A 16,935-nucleotide genomic window follows, 5' to 3' on the forward strand; every position below is an offset into this window, starting at 1 on the left:
TTAAATATCAATTTTACAAAATAGAACATTAGAGTAAATGTTTGAAAACAGAAAATATGACTTTATACTCCAATTTAGAAATTTAATCGATACAGTTACAAATTTTCTACAAAATTTTTCCAAACGGTAATGGAATGTCCAAAAGAAAAAAAAAACCTGTCAAATTGAGGAGTTTAAATTAATATTTTCTCAAAATAATAACTACAGATAATCAAAAGAAATGAACTGAAAATATTACATAGAGAAGTAAATAACAATCTGATGAAGATGCTCTCTTTTTCTTTTTCTTTTTTTCTTTTTTCCTTTGGAAACTTAGTAATATAGCAAAAGAACATAGCTTCTTCTCAAGAAGCCGAAATATATATACAAATATCAATATAATTACAAAGGATTTCCCCGCCAAAAAGAAAGAAAAATAACAATACAGAGAATTTAAGTTACCTTGAAATGGTAAGTGATGGCCCCAAGCTTCATATTGAATAATATATACACAAGCTCTCCCAAAGCTTCTCCCATTTGCTTCGCTGAGCTCCTTCACTGGCTATCTTAAAAACAAACGAACACCATCCCAAATTAGAGAACCGACCGTGTCACAAGGATGACGAGTGAGTTCTACCATCTTCTCTTCGGTGTCATGTTACGACATCAATCAATCTGATCAAATTCCGCAACCGAAGTTCAGTTGCTTTGTAGGATGGCAACATATATGCCAGCACTGAATCCAGCTTGCGACTGATGCTAGTGTGGATATTGAGTCTGTTCTAAAATTCCCACGTTTGAGGAGGTAGTTGTTGGTACAAGGTTTTCATTTACACTCTTGGTTGGTCGCTTTTGTCTCTTTGGTTTCTGAGTTTGAGGTTCAAGATTTTGCCGGGAGTCGTCCAAGTCAAAGTCGACCACTGGGTTCATTTCGTTTATCTTTTGTAAACTTCGAGCTTTTGATGAATTTTGCTTTTCAGAACCACCTTTTCTCTGCAAGAAGTCAATTTATATACACATGTTATAAATAGGCAAACAAATCAGGTTTTCCCCCCCGCATGAAGCTAATGGATTCCTACTCAGGTTTTGGAAATATAAAAAAGCGGACAGAGATGTGCAATACTGGAACAATAAAAATAAGACACACCTTTGCCCAAAATTCCATAAGCAATATTCACACTATAATTGAAACCCCCAAGTTTGGAATACAAAGTGTCTAATAACAGAACAGAGAAAGCTCAGTACCTTTTTACTGTTAGCTTTAGTCTTTTCTGGATCAGGAGATGGATCGTATTCAGTAACCCGGGTTTCCGGGTTCGTTAAATCCTCCAATGACGCATCGCCCTCAGCATCGACTCTTATACCCTTTGCTTGTTTTTTCTTTTGTCTATCCTTTGCCTGACAACAAAAAGATTTTAGGGAACTGAAGATGCAAAAGTATACAAATGGGAGATAAGAAAATGAAATAAATACTAAATCAGACCCACCACAATAGGAATCTCTCTTAGTTTTTGCTCCAACTGGGCATCATCCAGAAGTAAGGATACAACATCCTCAGGAGCTAAGATGTCTCCTTGAACATGGCCACCGGTCATGACCAGCTGCTGAACAGTGTTTTTCTGACTAGCTCTTTGAAGAATTTTCTCTTCAACGGTCTCTTTGCATATTAGTCTGTACACAGTGACCTACAAAGCAAATTTCAAGCAGAGAAGGTTCAATGACAAAATATCGAAAGAAAGGGGAAAAAGAGAAAAGAGAGACAGTAAACAGTTCACAAGCCCAATAAATTTACTCAAAGACTCAAGAAATGATTTTTTTTTTTTTTCCAAAACTTCCAGCAGCATTCTCCCCTGAAATCTCAAACTCCTTGATGAAAGGAAAACTAACATCTTTTGTCTGTCCCAGCCGATGAGCTCTGTCCATGGCCTGCAAATCCAGTGTTGGATTCCAATCACTTTCATAAAAGATGACTGTATCAGCAGCTGTCAAGTTGATTCCAAGTCCACCAGCTCTTGTGCTCAACAAGAATACGAAAATATCATTCCTACAAATATAACACAATTGCATTATAAAAAAGGTGCTAAGATCCAGAAAGCAACCAAAAGCAAGGAACAAATTGACTGAGTAGAAAATGATATGATAAACACTTCATTTTAATGTCACGAGAGTCCATACCGGAGTTGGAAGTCCCTGACCATATCTCGACGATCCATTATAGTGGAGGATCCATCAAGTCTAAGGTATCTATACTTACGATAATTCATGTAGTCCTGCAAGGACATGGAACAATTGTAAAGTAAAGCGATCAAATGAACTCTAGAAACCCTTGTTAAACAAAAAGGCCAAGTGCTTAAAAAGGTAGTGCCTTGTTTTAAAATTTTAAGTACCAAGATTTATTGAAAAAGCTCAAGTAGCCAAGATAAGCTTGCAACTCAACACAACAGGAACGAAAAGTGGTTTAAAGTTCAAGGGCCACAATTACACCTTTAAAAAGAAAAACAAGGAATTTTGACTCACTATCAAGCAATGCTCAAATATTTAATTCTTTCCTTCTTCTTTTTTATCTTTTCTTCGCAAGTGTGAAATAAAGGAGGGACCAGCCAGTAAAAAGTCAGCTTAAATCTCAAATTTAATTAAGTAATTTTGATAATTTACTTTCATGCCAACAAAGGAAACCATAAAGCCAGAGCAGCACTGATAAAGAATGCGTACCTCAAGAATATTCAACATTTTTGTCATTTGCGCAAACAAAAGCACACGATGGTTTTCAGCCCGTAAGCGTTTCAGTAAGATATCTAGTGTTTGTAGCTTTCCGGAGTCCTATATAAAATTCATTATAGGACAATATGGAAAAATATAAATAATTTAATACTTCTTGAAGGATAAAGTAAAGTGAGAAGAGAAAGAAACACCAACTGTGAGCAACTTTGCTGGATCAAAACTTTGCATTGGAGGACAAGACCCAAAAATACTGTACGTCAACTGAAGTGCAGGCTGGAAAACTGGTAGTTCAGAATCAATCTCTTGAATCAAAGGGTGGGGTCCTTTTGGCTTTCTTGGTCCATTAAAGTCAGATGTGCGTGCAAACCCAATAAATAATCTCTTCACCCAAGGGTCATGCAATTGTTCGACCATTTGGTAAGCAAAGTTTCTATCTGAGCAGTGGGTACCTATCTGCAAAATAGATGCTGTGACTAAGCATTTAACAAGTACCTCAAATTCTAAAGACAACTTCTCATTGAACCTCAAATTCTAAAGACGGCGCTTATTGTTTCTTACAGAAATAAAAATAGCAACAGATTTTTAGAAAAGAAAAAATATACCGGTGGAGCTCTAGTTCTTGGAATAAATGTGTATGCTGAATGAAGCAGCCCAACATTCAACTGAAGCCGCTCCTGTTGAGGAATGACTAAAGCCTCAAAAGGAGCATCACCAGGCCCTGTTGCAAGTTTTCTCCTGAGTAAGTCCGTCTGAGATATGGAAGGCATCAACAACATTCTTGTGACAGCACGCACTTTTCCCAGCTCATGAGGACCATTTTCCGGACCATAAATAGATTCCGTAACGAAGTCTACGATTCCATCCAGAAATTGTCGGTCCCATCTCATTATGGAAAAAAGTAGCTGTTCTAAACAGGAACCATTGGCCAAAAATGTAACTTCTGCAGGAGATAGATCCATCAAATGGGTGAAACCAAAAGTACCACTCTGACGATAAGAATGACGTAAATTGTCTCCTTGCATGAATATGGATCGGAAAACATTTTCCGAAGAAAATATGTTAAAATGTTTCGAAATACATCCTCCACCAATGCCATGCGCAGCTGCAAATGATTTTGAACATCGAAGAACCTCTTGGTGCACTAATTTCGGTAACTATGAACCAAACAATCAGATTAAAACAAATATCAGTCACTTGTTCCAAGAAGCAAGGGAGGAGTAAATAAGAAACCTGATTGTAAGCTGACTTATTGTGCAGATATAAAAACCCTCACGATGAAAGATATCCAACATGTGGAAAATACACATAAAAAGGAAAAAAATAAACATATATGCTTCAAAGAATTCAGTAGTAGTACGGTCATTTGTAGCTTCAAAAATTGAGACCTACAGTTTTTCTCTTCTTTTCTTTTTTCTTTTCTTTTAATGAAAATAACTTTCATTGAAAAAAAAAAGTAGGAATACAACAGCTCACCATTTTTCCAGTGTTCTTGCCTCCTTGGCCTTGTATCTAAGAATGGTGAGCCCAAATAGGCACTACTTTGAGGGGACATGTTGAGACCTCAAATTGGAAAAATCAAGCAACCTCACAATTTTTGTAAGATAAATGGGCTAATCCTTATTATTGCCAATTGGTTTTGAGATGGAATCCATGTTAACTAATAATAAGTCTATCTACATCTTGTATCAATTTGAAAAAAAAATTGTAACTCCTTCAGCTTGAACTTTGCCCTTCAGTAATTTTCTACATCAATAAACTTGTTTCCAAAATAAATAAATAAAGCTTGTGAGTAACACCCGGCACACTAAACTACTAATAAATTTTTTGGGCCCACAAGCAAAATGAAAATACACATGACATTCATAATATCTTAGGAAAGCTGTTAATGGATGAGGGTTACCCTCAATTGATAAAATGGATGAGGACATAACTCTATTTTCTTCTATAAATGAACGTGCACTATATTAACTAGTAAGTAATAGAGGCAAAACTGAGATTACCTTAAACTCAATGAGGTTGTGACCTCCTGAGTAGTGAATGTCCTCAAGTTCCCCAAAAGGTGGGGGCAAAAGAGGATTTGGAACGTCTGCAAAGTACAGGTATGTGCTTCCCTCATTCCTTTCAAACAACTCTGGGTGATTGCACACCTACCCATTTACGTAGTTAAAACACTTCTCTAATTGTTAAGAAAAAGGTCCTTGTGAGTGTGCGTGTATCGAGAGAGATCAAATACCTTTCTTAGCTGAATAACAATGTTCATAAGATTGAGAATTTTTTTCTCATTAAGATGCCTATTGCTGTCAAACAACTCAGCAAGAGATATCTTGTTCTTGATAGCTTGATAAAATGCTTGCTGTCGTGAGCTTAACTTGCAATGCACTGTAATCTCAGTTTTTCTTGTTAGCTCAGAGATTACGTCCTTCTTGACTCTCCGCAGCATAAAAGGCTTTAATATTGAATGCTGTTTAAAAAAAAATGAGAAGCGCATACAATGTCAACAGAGTGCTTTACAACATACTGAATATTTTATAACTCCCAACGCTTGTTTTCTTCCATGATCCCAGTTCCATTTACTAATACAAAATAATTGAAAAAAATGCTTAAGGTGCAGACTGCATCAAGACAGGTGTTGACCACTCAATTGTCTAACCACGTCTGCTCCAAGGAGCATTTTTTTCTTTCAAATATTTTTTTACCTTTTTTCCTTTTAACGTAAAAATGGTTACAGCCCAGTAAGCACCCAAGTATTACTACTATAAAATATATATGTGTGTGTGTGTGAAAGCTTTTGTAATAAACATGAAAATAGAGTATATGATCCAATTCCAAACCAGATAAAGAACAACGCTGTCTTGAAAGAAATGTCCTTTCTTTAAAACTTTCAAGAACGACAAATATATAATATCCACATGAAAAGGAAGTTCTAATAGAAAGCAATTCTAAGGTCATTTGTGACTCAACAAGTACTTTTTCACCAAGGTGACATGGATAAAGTTTTTTTTTTTTTTTTTTTTTTGAAATGGGAACAACCCTAGATCTAGCTTTATTGACATCAAAGTTTTAATTTTCTACATAAAAATTTTTGTAAGTCCATGATAAAAAGAAGGGGAGAAACATCTTGTCACATTGAATTATTCAAGTAATTCATGAGGATCAAACAAAAGTGCAGTTTCATTTTATATAACAGAAAAACTGAAATAGTTGGTAGATTCCAAAGTTAATGAATAAGTACTCACTAAGCGGTTGAGCTGGTGCTCGTTCAAAGTACCTCCATGCTCTGCATGATTTTCAATTCTGCAGGAAAAGACCATGAATCAAAATAGCGTTACGCTTAGCATAGTTTGATTAAATCAATGTAGCTCAACTAATTAATACTGACCCTTTCGAAAACCACTCATTGAACTGTTCGTGGCTATCAAATAAAGTAGGCATGATGAAATGTAGAAGGGCCCACAACTCAGCCATATTATTCTGGACAGGAGTTCCAGTAAGCAGCAAGCGATTCCGACAATTGAAGCTTAGTAGTGTCTTCCACCTTATGCTGTCCATTTAATGAAACCAACATAACACATTACTGTGTAGCCTAAACAACAGCCACCCTAACCATGGTATTCTTTTAAGTAATATTTTTTATTCGTCGCAGACTACAGGACTTATAAATGAGTATAAACCAGCTAGATTTTCCTCATAACTCTTGTTTTCTTTTTCTTTTTCTTTTTTTATTAATGAAAATCTGGTCTTCCATTTAGAAAAAAAAAATTGAAAGAATACACAAGCATTAGAAAAGAAAACCCAAAATCTGACGTCCTAAACATCCTTATATAGACTGGAAGACTGCAAGGAGAAGTCTAGGCTGATATTCAGGATAGGCTGAAAGATAGATCTATTCTTACATAGACTGGAAGACTAAATAAATAAATGCATCTATGCACCAAGACCACATCAAAGTATATCAGCTAAAGCCATATGCAAAGTAAAAAGGAATAAACCTTGTAGAACTTTTGATTGCTTGTGCCTCATCCAATACCATATATTGCCACTTCACACGTCGAAAATACTTTTCATCAGAAACAAGTAGCTGATAGCTGGTAATAAGGATGTGAAAACCAGCATCCCTAGAAAGAAAACAAAAATAAGTAACGTGAAGAAATAAGATTATGAAATGCATTCATGGAAGAAAAGATAAAGAAAATAACAGAGATAAATGTAAATAAAATAATAAAAGAAAAAAATAAAATTAAATAACATGGTGAAATTTAATTAAATTAAATTAAATGAATTGACATAAATAGATTTTAATTTATAACTGAAGAAACTATCCAATGGAGCCTAGCAGGGATACATTCCCTCAAGAGGCCTCTGCCAAGGACATAGTGCTCTTTCCTCTTCATTACACTAAATAGCCATAAAATGCCTCAGCCACCTCTTATCCATCTCCCCGCAGGGACAGACCACTGACTTCTCATTAAGTCAGTCCCCTCTTTCCATAAACCATCATCAGTTGCCATGCTCCTCTCCACTTTTCAGATGAACAGCAATGAAAACTTATTTATTGTCATAGACATCTTCGCTACAACAATTATCCAATACAACATTCTCTTGTACTCCTTCGTCAAAAAACAAAGTAGCTAATCGAAGCAATACAATTTTGGAAGGATTATAGAATTGGAATTGGAATATGGGCCACTTTTTGCCTTTTTGCCTTCTATATCTTCGCTTTGCTTGGACATGAACTAACTCTACTACATGGGCTACTTTTTAATACACTCCTTACTTTCTTTCAAACAGCAATCTATGAGTGATCAAAAAGTTTGGCACCGTTAGTTTTAGGAGACATCTACAGGTCAATGAGATCACTGGATGGGCTACCTTATCCTACTATTCTCCTCTTACCAGTAACCCTTTCTAAACGACAACTACATCTTGCCCCCAAATTCGGTGTTGTAACATGTGCAATAAGGATGCTTAAAGGATAGGTCCATTTATTTGTCTCCTGCCTCTATATCTACGGATTTTAGTCCTTCATTTAAGATGCCTTTAATTGGCACATTGAGCACACTGTATCCAAGCAACCAAAGAAATTTTCTTGCCACCACATTGGTTGACCATTCTACAAAAGGAGAAAGCTTAGGTTGGCATGCAGATTGGAATCAAATTCCTCGAAATTAAATGTCTCGGGCTTATCCGATGGGGTTCTAATGCCAGAGAAATATGAATGCCTGTGTTGGGCATGCAGGACTTGTGCCTATGTTTGGCATGCAGGACTTGGAAATCTGGATTTCTAATTCCTGTGTTTGGATTGTTGGCTTTGAATTCCTAGATTTAGTTAATTTGTTTAGTTTTTTTTAGTTGTACATCCTAAGTTTATCATGTATCAATTTTTTAATCGATTTTTTTTCATATTGTGTACCTCTGATTCAATTTCTTGACTATTAATTTCCATGTCAATAATGTAAAAACGAGAAATTTTAACATTTAATAACAATAATTTTGATTACAATTGCATTAACATGAATGGTCTAATTAACATGAACGGTTTAATTAGAAATATTACAAACCATTCACAAAATATATAAGAAGTCACGTAATATGATGGGGTTAACAAAAGTTCCAGTTAAGCAATATTAAAAATGATCTAATAGGTTTCAAAGTAAGCATAACTAAAAGGGTCAAGCAAAAGCAAAAGTCAAGTGGAGTTACTTTTAGCCATGGTTATGGTGCCTTCCTACGATATGCATGCAATGAATTTTAAACCACTTTTATCAAAAGGGTTTAAATAACAATGGGTTTTTTTTTTAAAAGCACTTTTTTCTTAAGTCAATCCAAATAAGTCTCAAGTCTTTTAGTTAAATTGACCAACGAAAAAATGAAAAATGTTATTAAACTAAGAAGAAACCATGGTATATGTGATATATATTTATAATTTTCACTATATTACCAATATATTAATATTTGATTTATACTTAAGATCATAATAGATAGGTTATCAGTCTTCACCTAGGAAAAATATAAAAAGACAAACAAAATATCCTAAAATGAAGGAAATATTAATTTTAAGCAAAGAAGAGAAAAAAGATGATCTAATAATAATTATTATTAAAAAACCTAGAAGAAAATAGAATAGAAGAATGAAAAAATGTGTATTTTAAAAAATATTGTCGTGATTAAATCTAAGGTGTATTTGGATGACTCAGAAAAAAGAGTTTTTCATAAACTCATTTTTATTAATTTTTAAAGGTTGGTGATGGTCGTCGGAGTGGTGATTGGAAGTTCGACGGCTGAATTTTCAGAAATGACACCCAATGGTCGATTGACAATGGTCACCGAGGGCGGTGTCCGAAGTTGGCCAACAAATCAAAATTAGGGAAAAAAAGGGTAATCCATGGGCTTGAATAGTGTTTACTATTCAAACCCATGGGGAAAAGTGTAGGAAGCCTTGGTGAAGACAGTTGTCAATCAATAGTGAAGACAGTTAATGGTCGTCAATTTTTAAGGCAATTGGTTGGTCGTCAACAATTATGACAATCGGTCGCCAAAGGTCATGGCTATTGGTCATTGGCCATCACTACGACCGTTTGTTAACAGGCATGACGATCGATCATTAACGATAACTATTGTTCACCAACGATCAAGATGTTCACCCGACGACACTAACGTCCAAAGTTGTAGATCGCTAACGATCAAGATGATTGATCACCAACAGTCAAGACGGTCGATAATCGACGATCAAAACGATCTAGAGGCAATGTTCAAGATGATTCAGAGCCGACAATCAAGATGATCCGAAGCCAACAATCAAAACAATCGGACGTCATGATTGTCGATCGATCACAATCGATCACTGATAAAAGGTTGAAGTAAAATTTTTTCTAAAACATGTGGCATTCAATAAAAAACATATTCCAAACCCATGGGTTTGGTTTCTTAATCTCATTAAGTTTATTCCAAGAGTCCAAACATGGGTTTAGCTTCAAATGTCAAACCCCCTTAATTCCATTATAATGTCAACATTCTTTTGGCCAAATGGAAGGTCTTTTTGTCTTCTTTCCTATTTTTATTCCTCCATGAAATGTCTACTTCCTTTCCTTAGAGCTAAAGGACATAGGTGAACAGCTAAGAAGCACGAACACGAATATAGGACACAGAAACGGATATGAAAGGACACGGCGATACGCCAATTTCTAAAATAATAGAACACAGACACATTGGGGATCCGCTATTTTTTAAAATTAATTTTTTTATAATATATGTAAATTTGCTACAAAATACTAAATATTCTTCTTCTCCTCAACAACAAAAAAAAAAATACTAAATGTTCTTCACTAAAAAAAGCATAAAATGTCAGTGTCATTGTCAATTGTCAAGTTAATATTTAACCATCGTAGTTTGTAGGAGTACAAAACATATTATGTATATTCAACATTTAACCTATACCTAAGTTAGCAATTTAACCGAATAATAGAGAATAGTAAGTGAATTTCCATACAAAAGAATAAAATATTAAAGACTAATAAAAGTCAGTCATTGGAGAGCAACGGTTTTCTTCTATTCCAATGAGAATTCAAGAATGAATTTTTCCAATGAACCACAATTAATGAGGAAAGAGAAGGAGATGGCTGACCCTTTCAGTTTCCAATGAGAATTCAAGAATGACTTTTTCCAGTCTCGTCCCTCTCCTATCATTTTCTTCTCCTCTTATATTTATGTTATGACAAGTTGTAGGGAGCAGGAGAGAGAAAGCAAAGAGGTTAAATTTTTAATGTTATGACAGAATGGAGGTGAAAGAAGTGAGCATGTCCGGATGTGTTTGAGACGTGTCCGGAAATTAAAAAAAAAAACACGGGATTTGGCGTATCAGACACGTGTCCAGATTGTGTCTGTGCTTCCTAGGTGAGCACTGAACATTGTTTCTTCCGAACTCCCCACCCCCCAAGAAAAAACAAAGCAGCAAAATGGGCTAGACATAAATTCAATTCAACTCAACCAATCGCTGCAAGAAAACAATGACAAATCAAACCAACAAACAGTTTTGGTTGGTTAAAGTTTTTATCCTACATCCTGACCCTAACCCTAAGCATATGCATATCTCGACTGATCTAATCTGACCAAATAGTGGTCTACTATTACATATTTGCTTGTCTAAGAAACTCATATGATATTAAATCCCAGGTTAGGTCGGTGACCACAATGGTTTAAACTCCCATCATTATTATATTTTTTCTTCTCTACTCTTTACAACTGTTCTTATTAAACACTAGGCAAACCTATGAGACATTTAAGTTATTATAACTTTTAGCTTAACATGAATCAAAAAGGTCGGGCTAACCCTTCAGTTTCATTCTTTTAAAAATACTTTTGAAAATTTACAACTTCAGATTACCTGCGATATAGATTCTTGGGGTTTATCTTTTTCCTGAGAACTGTACGCTCTGAAAGCCCACCCCAATATGGAAGAGCTTTTAGGTCAGGGCAGAAACGATTGATTTCATCAACCCAATTGTTCAAGACAGATGCAGGTGCTACAACCAGAAAAGGCCCCCATATATTTTTATCCTGATATGAGTAGGGTAAATAGTCAATAAAAAGAAATATTAGACAACTGAGCCAAAAAAGAAACTTAGTATGATCATTACACCTCAGCCAAATGAGCCAAAAAAGCCATTGCCTGTATGGTCTTTCCAAGCCCCATTTCATCAGCAAGTATGCCATTTAAACCCTGTAAATAACCATGCGACGAAAGCTTAACTTTCTTCCTTTAAGAAAATGAAACCATGATAATCAATTCACAAGAACTTCATACAACCTGCTCATAACAATTGACCAGCCATTGGAGACCTTTTAGCTGATATTCTTTAAGGCTACCTTTAAACAGCTCAGGTGTCTGAACTGTTGAAGTTACAGGCATGGTTGAGCTGCCAAATAGCAATTTAGTTCCATTAACTTCGACTAAAAAACTAGAACTGCCTCAAACTCCAAAATGGGAAGAAAATTTTATAGAACAAAAAGGAAACTCACGGGTGAAGCAGATCTATGTTATTAGCTCCTGCAACCTCATTTTGATCAGGTTCAGAAGCTTGACGTAGCCTTGAGCACTCATCATCAAATGCACTTGTTAACCTTTTTTGCTTCGAAACTGCATCTTGAGCAACTCTCAGAGCTTCCTTCTTCAGTTCAGCCTCTTCAGGATCTTCTTCCTCAGCAGGCGCACTATCTGAAGCCCAAGTCCCTTCTTGGTAATCTGGTTTTTCATCTCCCGAAGGCAGAGCTTCAGAAGAATGCAAATTTGATTTGTTCTGCATAAAATGACTATAAAGTTCTGTTTGTTGTATAAGAAAATTGAGCCTCTGCTGCTGTCTCTTAGCTTCTCGAAGTTCCTGCTCTCGCCTCAAAGCTTCGGCAGCTTCTCTTTCCTCTCTTTTCCGCACTTCAGCCTAAAGGATGAATGGAGAGAACTAAAGGATCAAATAAACATCTTTATACAATGAAAAAGACTAGAGAAAGGTAATTTTTTTTCTTACAAATAAAAAAGAAGGGTTTGCTCAGAGACGATTTTCTGTTTTCAGTTTAACAGCTTTTTATTTTTACATTTTCACATTGTTGTTTGGAGGTTAAAACAAGATGCATAATTTTATTGGATCAGAGCAACGAACCCACTGCCAAAAATTAGTAGCAGCCTGCAAAAATCAACCCTCTGATCTTGTGACTGAAACAGATTCGAACCATTCAGGAAATAAATCCTTCCTATATTGAACGAATGCAGGGGAAAACAAGCCAGGGAACAAGATTGTGTTCAGATGGTGGAATATGGCACATTGCCAACCTACTAAGATTAAAATTGGAAATTTTCCTTTAATTTATAAATTATACCAACCATGCTTTCACAAAGCAAGCTAAATGTGATGGTTCAAAGAAGAAACACATTGGGCTAAAATGGAAGCATAGGTTTAAAGGAGGTGATATAGATAGTTATTTAAATGTAAAATAAATAAATATGTCTACGAGATTGTTATCACAGGCATTATGTCAATTATAGTTTCTGATGTTAGAAAAAGAAATTGAGGCCAGGTAGAAAGAACTGAGGCACAAGCCGCAAACCCAAAACATGTGCCTTAAGGTGTCACCATCATACCAACTCATGAAGCATGGGGTAGAAACACGTTTTAGAACCTTATGTACAACCAAAATAAAATAATTACTTCATAAAGTAGAAAAGAAGAATACCATCTCCTTATCAATTCGCTTCCAAAAGAGCAACATGTCTCTAGCTAATTTCCGTGTTCGAATAGCTGCACCTCTCATCATTTTAAGAGATCTGCTGACCTTCATTTTCACCTGTTTAAGATAAAGACACCATGTTCAAGAAGCCACACTACGAACATTCCAAATAAAGAACATAATTAGACTAAAGTTTAACCAAATTCCCAAACTCTAATAAGAAATAGATAATACATGCCTCCCTTTGGCAAGTCTCTGAAAACCTCTTGGCATCAATTAGTTGCTTGCGATGAAAGGCTGTGAAGTTACGATGATGTTTTGGCAAGTCTCTCCTAACAATGTTGACCCAGATTTTTCCAATCTTCTCCATCTCCTCTCTCTCTATGACAGAAGGGTCTTTCTTTATTTTTTGTTTCTTGGGCAGGCTTCGTTCAATAATCTGCAGAACTAAAGATATTAAAGGAATATCCAATCCTTCCCAAATATGAAAAACAAATAACCCAAATAAAAACAATGCAAAAACTGAAAACATAGTGTAATAGATTAAAAACCTCATAAGTGTCTCCCTTCTCCAAAACCTTCACATAATATATTTGTAGCATACCACCCTCGGATAAAATAGCTCGCTTTATACTTCCAGCAGCCCCCTCTGGGATGGATGAATTCAGCCCAACGTCAGATACTTTGAGACTGAATTTCTGTGATGAATTTGAAAATACCAAGGCATCTAATCTTGCCTGAAGTGATTCATACTGGGGCTGAGGGTCCCCCATCCCTGCTTGGCTTCGGAATCCAAACCTTTTGTCCTGAGCAATCATAGATGCTATGGACCCCAAATCCAATGTACCTTCTAAGTAAACTTCCTCAACTTGGATGTCAGAGAAGCTTGGCAAGTTCAGTGAAGCAGCCAGCTTATCATAAGTTGGGGGAATTTTGAAAGTGATGCCATCCCCAATATCCAAATATGCAGGCTCGTATATTACTCTGCAAAAGCAAAAAGATCTAAAAATAATGTCCACAACTAAAATATTTCTCACAACTAACATAATCATATCAAGAAGAAAACCTGTCAGGGGTACGCATCAGGGCAAAATCTGCCTCATGGTGACTTCCTGGTCTGTGAGCATTATAATCGTTGGTCCAATCATTTGCAGTTTCCCCTTCAAGAAATCCTGTGTGTTGCTCACTCCCTGACCTCCTAGCTCTTGTACTTGAGTTACCCTTGGGAGCTAAATTCCCCATGTGTGTGGGCATGGGAGATGAGGAATCTTTAGACCTTCGTTTATACTTCTTAATGTGCTCTCCAAGCATTTGTCGATATCGCTCTTCAGTAACGTGTGTCCCGTAGTAATCGTCCACACTGTCGTCCTCTTCCTCACTATTCAGGGACTGTCTTCTTTTCCTCGCTAAGCTCAACTCTCTCTTAGTCATGGTACCATTACCATGTTTTGCAATTGTTCTACCTGATACACATCCACCATCAGTACAAATTACCTCAAAATACATATTTATATCCATAATCTTCACAGATGAGATATCACACATTCAATCAGAGAAACATGTACCTGGGCTACCTCTGCTCTCATCCTGACTACTATTCGCATAATAATCAAAATCATCCTCCGGTTGCGGAAGTTGGAAGTTCAGCAACGGCTGCAGGGAACCCAAAATTCTCAAAAGGAAACTAGAAATTCTAGAATAGCAGTACATCATTCAACTAAAACCCACATTCAAAACCAAGAAAAAAAAAGCAACTAAACCAGCAGAACACGAACATCAAACACTACAGTCCCAAAAATTAAGAATTAAACAACAAAAGAAAAAGAAAAAAAAAAAAAAGCTCCAGGCACTGCAATTCAGAACAAGCCACACACAATACAATGATTACCAGAATAAAAGAAGGCAAAAAAAGAGATAAATAGCGAAAAAGAAAAAGAAAGCGAGATGGGTAACCTCGAGGTTGAAGAGGTTGGAGTAGAACAAGTCCTTGGATTGCCTGTTACGGTCCATGTGAAAAGGGGCAACAACAAGGCAAGTAAGGACCAGAGAAACGGAACGCAGAATCTGCGCAGTGCATCGGGAGAATGAGGGAGATGAGAGAGAAAGAGGAAAACCCTAACCCTAGAAGAGGATTGGGATTTTGGGAATTGGGAGTGGGGACGACGTCGGAGTGTTGAGAATGGCGGCGCAGGATAAGGAAGACGGAGAAGAAGAGGCGTCGAGTGATGCTAACGTGCGCCCGTCTTTTTAGTTTTAAAGACGTTTGTCACCGCCGTAGCCAAGAGAGGCCAGCCAATATCCAAACATCATACTTTGTTTTTTGGAACCTATAGTACTTACTTTTTTTTAACATTATTATTGAATTACAAATAATATTGATCCCAACATTTTGTTTTTGTGTTTGTAACTCTACATAAGATTTTAGTCCACCAAATTCATAAGTCGGTGTTAAATAACTAACTCTATAAATTTCAACAATATTTATAATTAAAGTTTATATATTTACAAAATAATTTTATATTTCTATGACAATTACTATCAATGACTAACTTTACCCACCAATAGTGGTTGATCCAAGATTTTCATCTAGGGAACACGAGTTAGTTCATATAAAGTCATAATATCGCTTAAATTTCATCATAAAATCATAATATCACAACAACTAACCTACCAATATTGGCATATCCAAAATTTCATCATAGAGTCATAACTAGGGGCGTACTTACTAGAAGGCCAGCGAGACACAAATCTGATATTAATGGTGGATGTGTTCTCACTTCATAACCATCAAATTAATGGTTCAAATATTGTTTATTGCAATTATTTGTATATTAATTTTCTTTCCAAATTTCAATAATTTTATTTCTCTAAAAGACTCCTAATGTCATAAAAGGAAGATAACTTTTTAAAAAGAGCAAGAAAAACCTAAATAAGATAAAACTCTAACTTATAGCCATCATTTGTTAGGAAAAGTGTATTATTCTTTCTTTTTTCTTTTTTCTTTTTTTGATGCAATTTTTAAATTCACATTTTACATTATTTATGTATATATTTATTTTATTTTATTTCATAATTAAATACTACGAGATAATTTTATTGAATTTGAATAATTCATTTTACTAAAACAAGTACGGAATTGTTTCTCTGTGTGGCCTGTTTGAATTCAAGTAATTCATTTGCTGTTTTTGATAGACAAAAACTTAATCAACTTATTTAGTTTTATCCAAGAGACTTTTCAATTATTGAACTCTCTATGCTTAAGGATCAACTTCAAAATTACATTGTTGATACATGTTCAAAGTTTGTTGAACTAAAAAGTTTTGGTGACCATGCAGTGAAAATGGTCATTACAAAAAAAGATAAGGTCTATCCATTACTTTATTGGTTGCTCACATTGGCATTGATTTTACTTGTTGCAACAATAGCTACTATAGAGAGAACCTTTTCTATTATGAATATTGTGAATACTCGGTTGCGTAATTAAATGAAAGATTAATTGATGAATGATTGTCTTATAACTTATATTGAGAAAGATTTGTTGGATAAATGAGATAATAAACTTATTATTGATCGATTTCAGAATATGAAAACTCGTATAGAATAATTGTAATACGTATTAAATTAATTAATCTTTGAAGCTATTAATATATTTTTTATATTTTTTAGTGTGTTTATTATATAGCGCTCCCTATATGAAATTCATGGGTCCGCCACTAACCACAACTTTACATAAGATTAAACTTTTAGTCTCTTAAATGCTAAATTTGTTTCATATAGTTATCGAACTTCAAAAATTATATACTAAATCACTAATATGTTCATTGGTGTGTCTAATTATACGTTATACCAAAAAAAATTTTAAAAAAATGTAACTATTAACTACAAAATTGAAAAGTTGAGGTTGGATTATAACAAAAAAAAATGTTTAATACATCGATTATTTTATTAAAAACTATCTAATACAACAATTAATTTTTAAGCATTTTAATATTTTAAAAGATTTTTATTTAATAAATTAAA

General features: G+C 35.1%; 1 protein-coding gene across 1 annotated transcript; it reads right to left on the bottom strand.

Annotated features, from left to right (window-relative positions):
• Positions 1-259: 259 nt before the first annotated feature.
• On the bottom strand, positions 260-15,211 carry LOC103502446 (chromatin-remodeling ATPase INO80). Its single transcript, XM_008466380.3, has 23 exons — positions 14,869-15,211; positions 14,481-14,568; positions 13,982-14,378; positions 13,467-13,899; positions 13,154-13,354; positions 12,922-13,032; positions 11,716-12,131; positions 11,504-11,612; positions 11,336-11,416; positions 11,081-11,253; positions 6,690-6,815; positions 6,080-6,241; positions 5,937-5,994; positions 4,934-5,161; positions 4,701-4,847; positions 3,303-3,854; positions 2,896-3,153; positions 2,692-2,799; positions 2,155-2,249; positions 1,867-2,023; positions 1,467-1,664; positions 1,225-1,377; positions 260-972 (listed from the first exon to the last, which is right to left on the bottom strand). Exons 1-23 carry the CDS (start codon positions 14,923-14,925, stop codon positions 739-741), a joined length of 4,542 nt encoding a protein of 1,513 aa, XP_008464602.3. The 5' UTR covers positions 14,926-15,211; the 3' UTR covers positions 260-738.
• Between the last annotated feature and the right edge of the window lie 1,724 nt (positions 15,212-16,935).

This window comes from Cucumis melo, chromosome 8, assembly GCF_025177605.1.
Source record: "Cucumis melo cultivar AY chromosome 8, USDA_Cmelo_AY_1.0, whole genome shotgun sequence".
NCBI classification, from domain to species: domain Eukaryota; kingdom Viridiplantae; phylum Streptophyta; class Magnoliopsida; order Cucurbitales; family Cucurbitaceae; genus Cucumis; species Cucumis melo.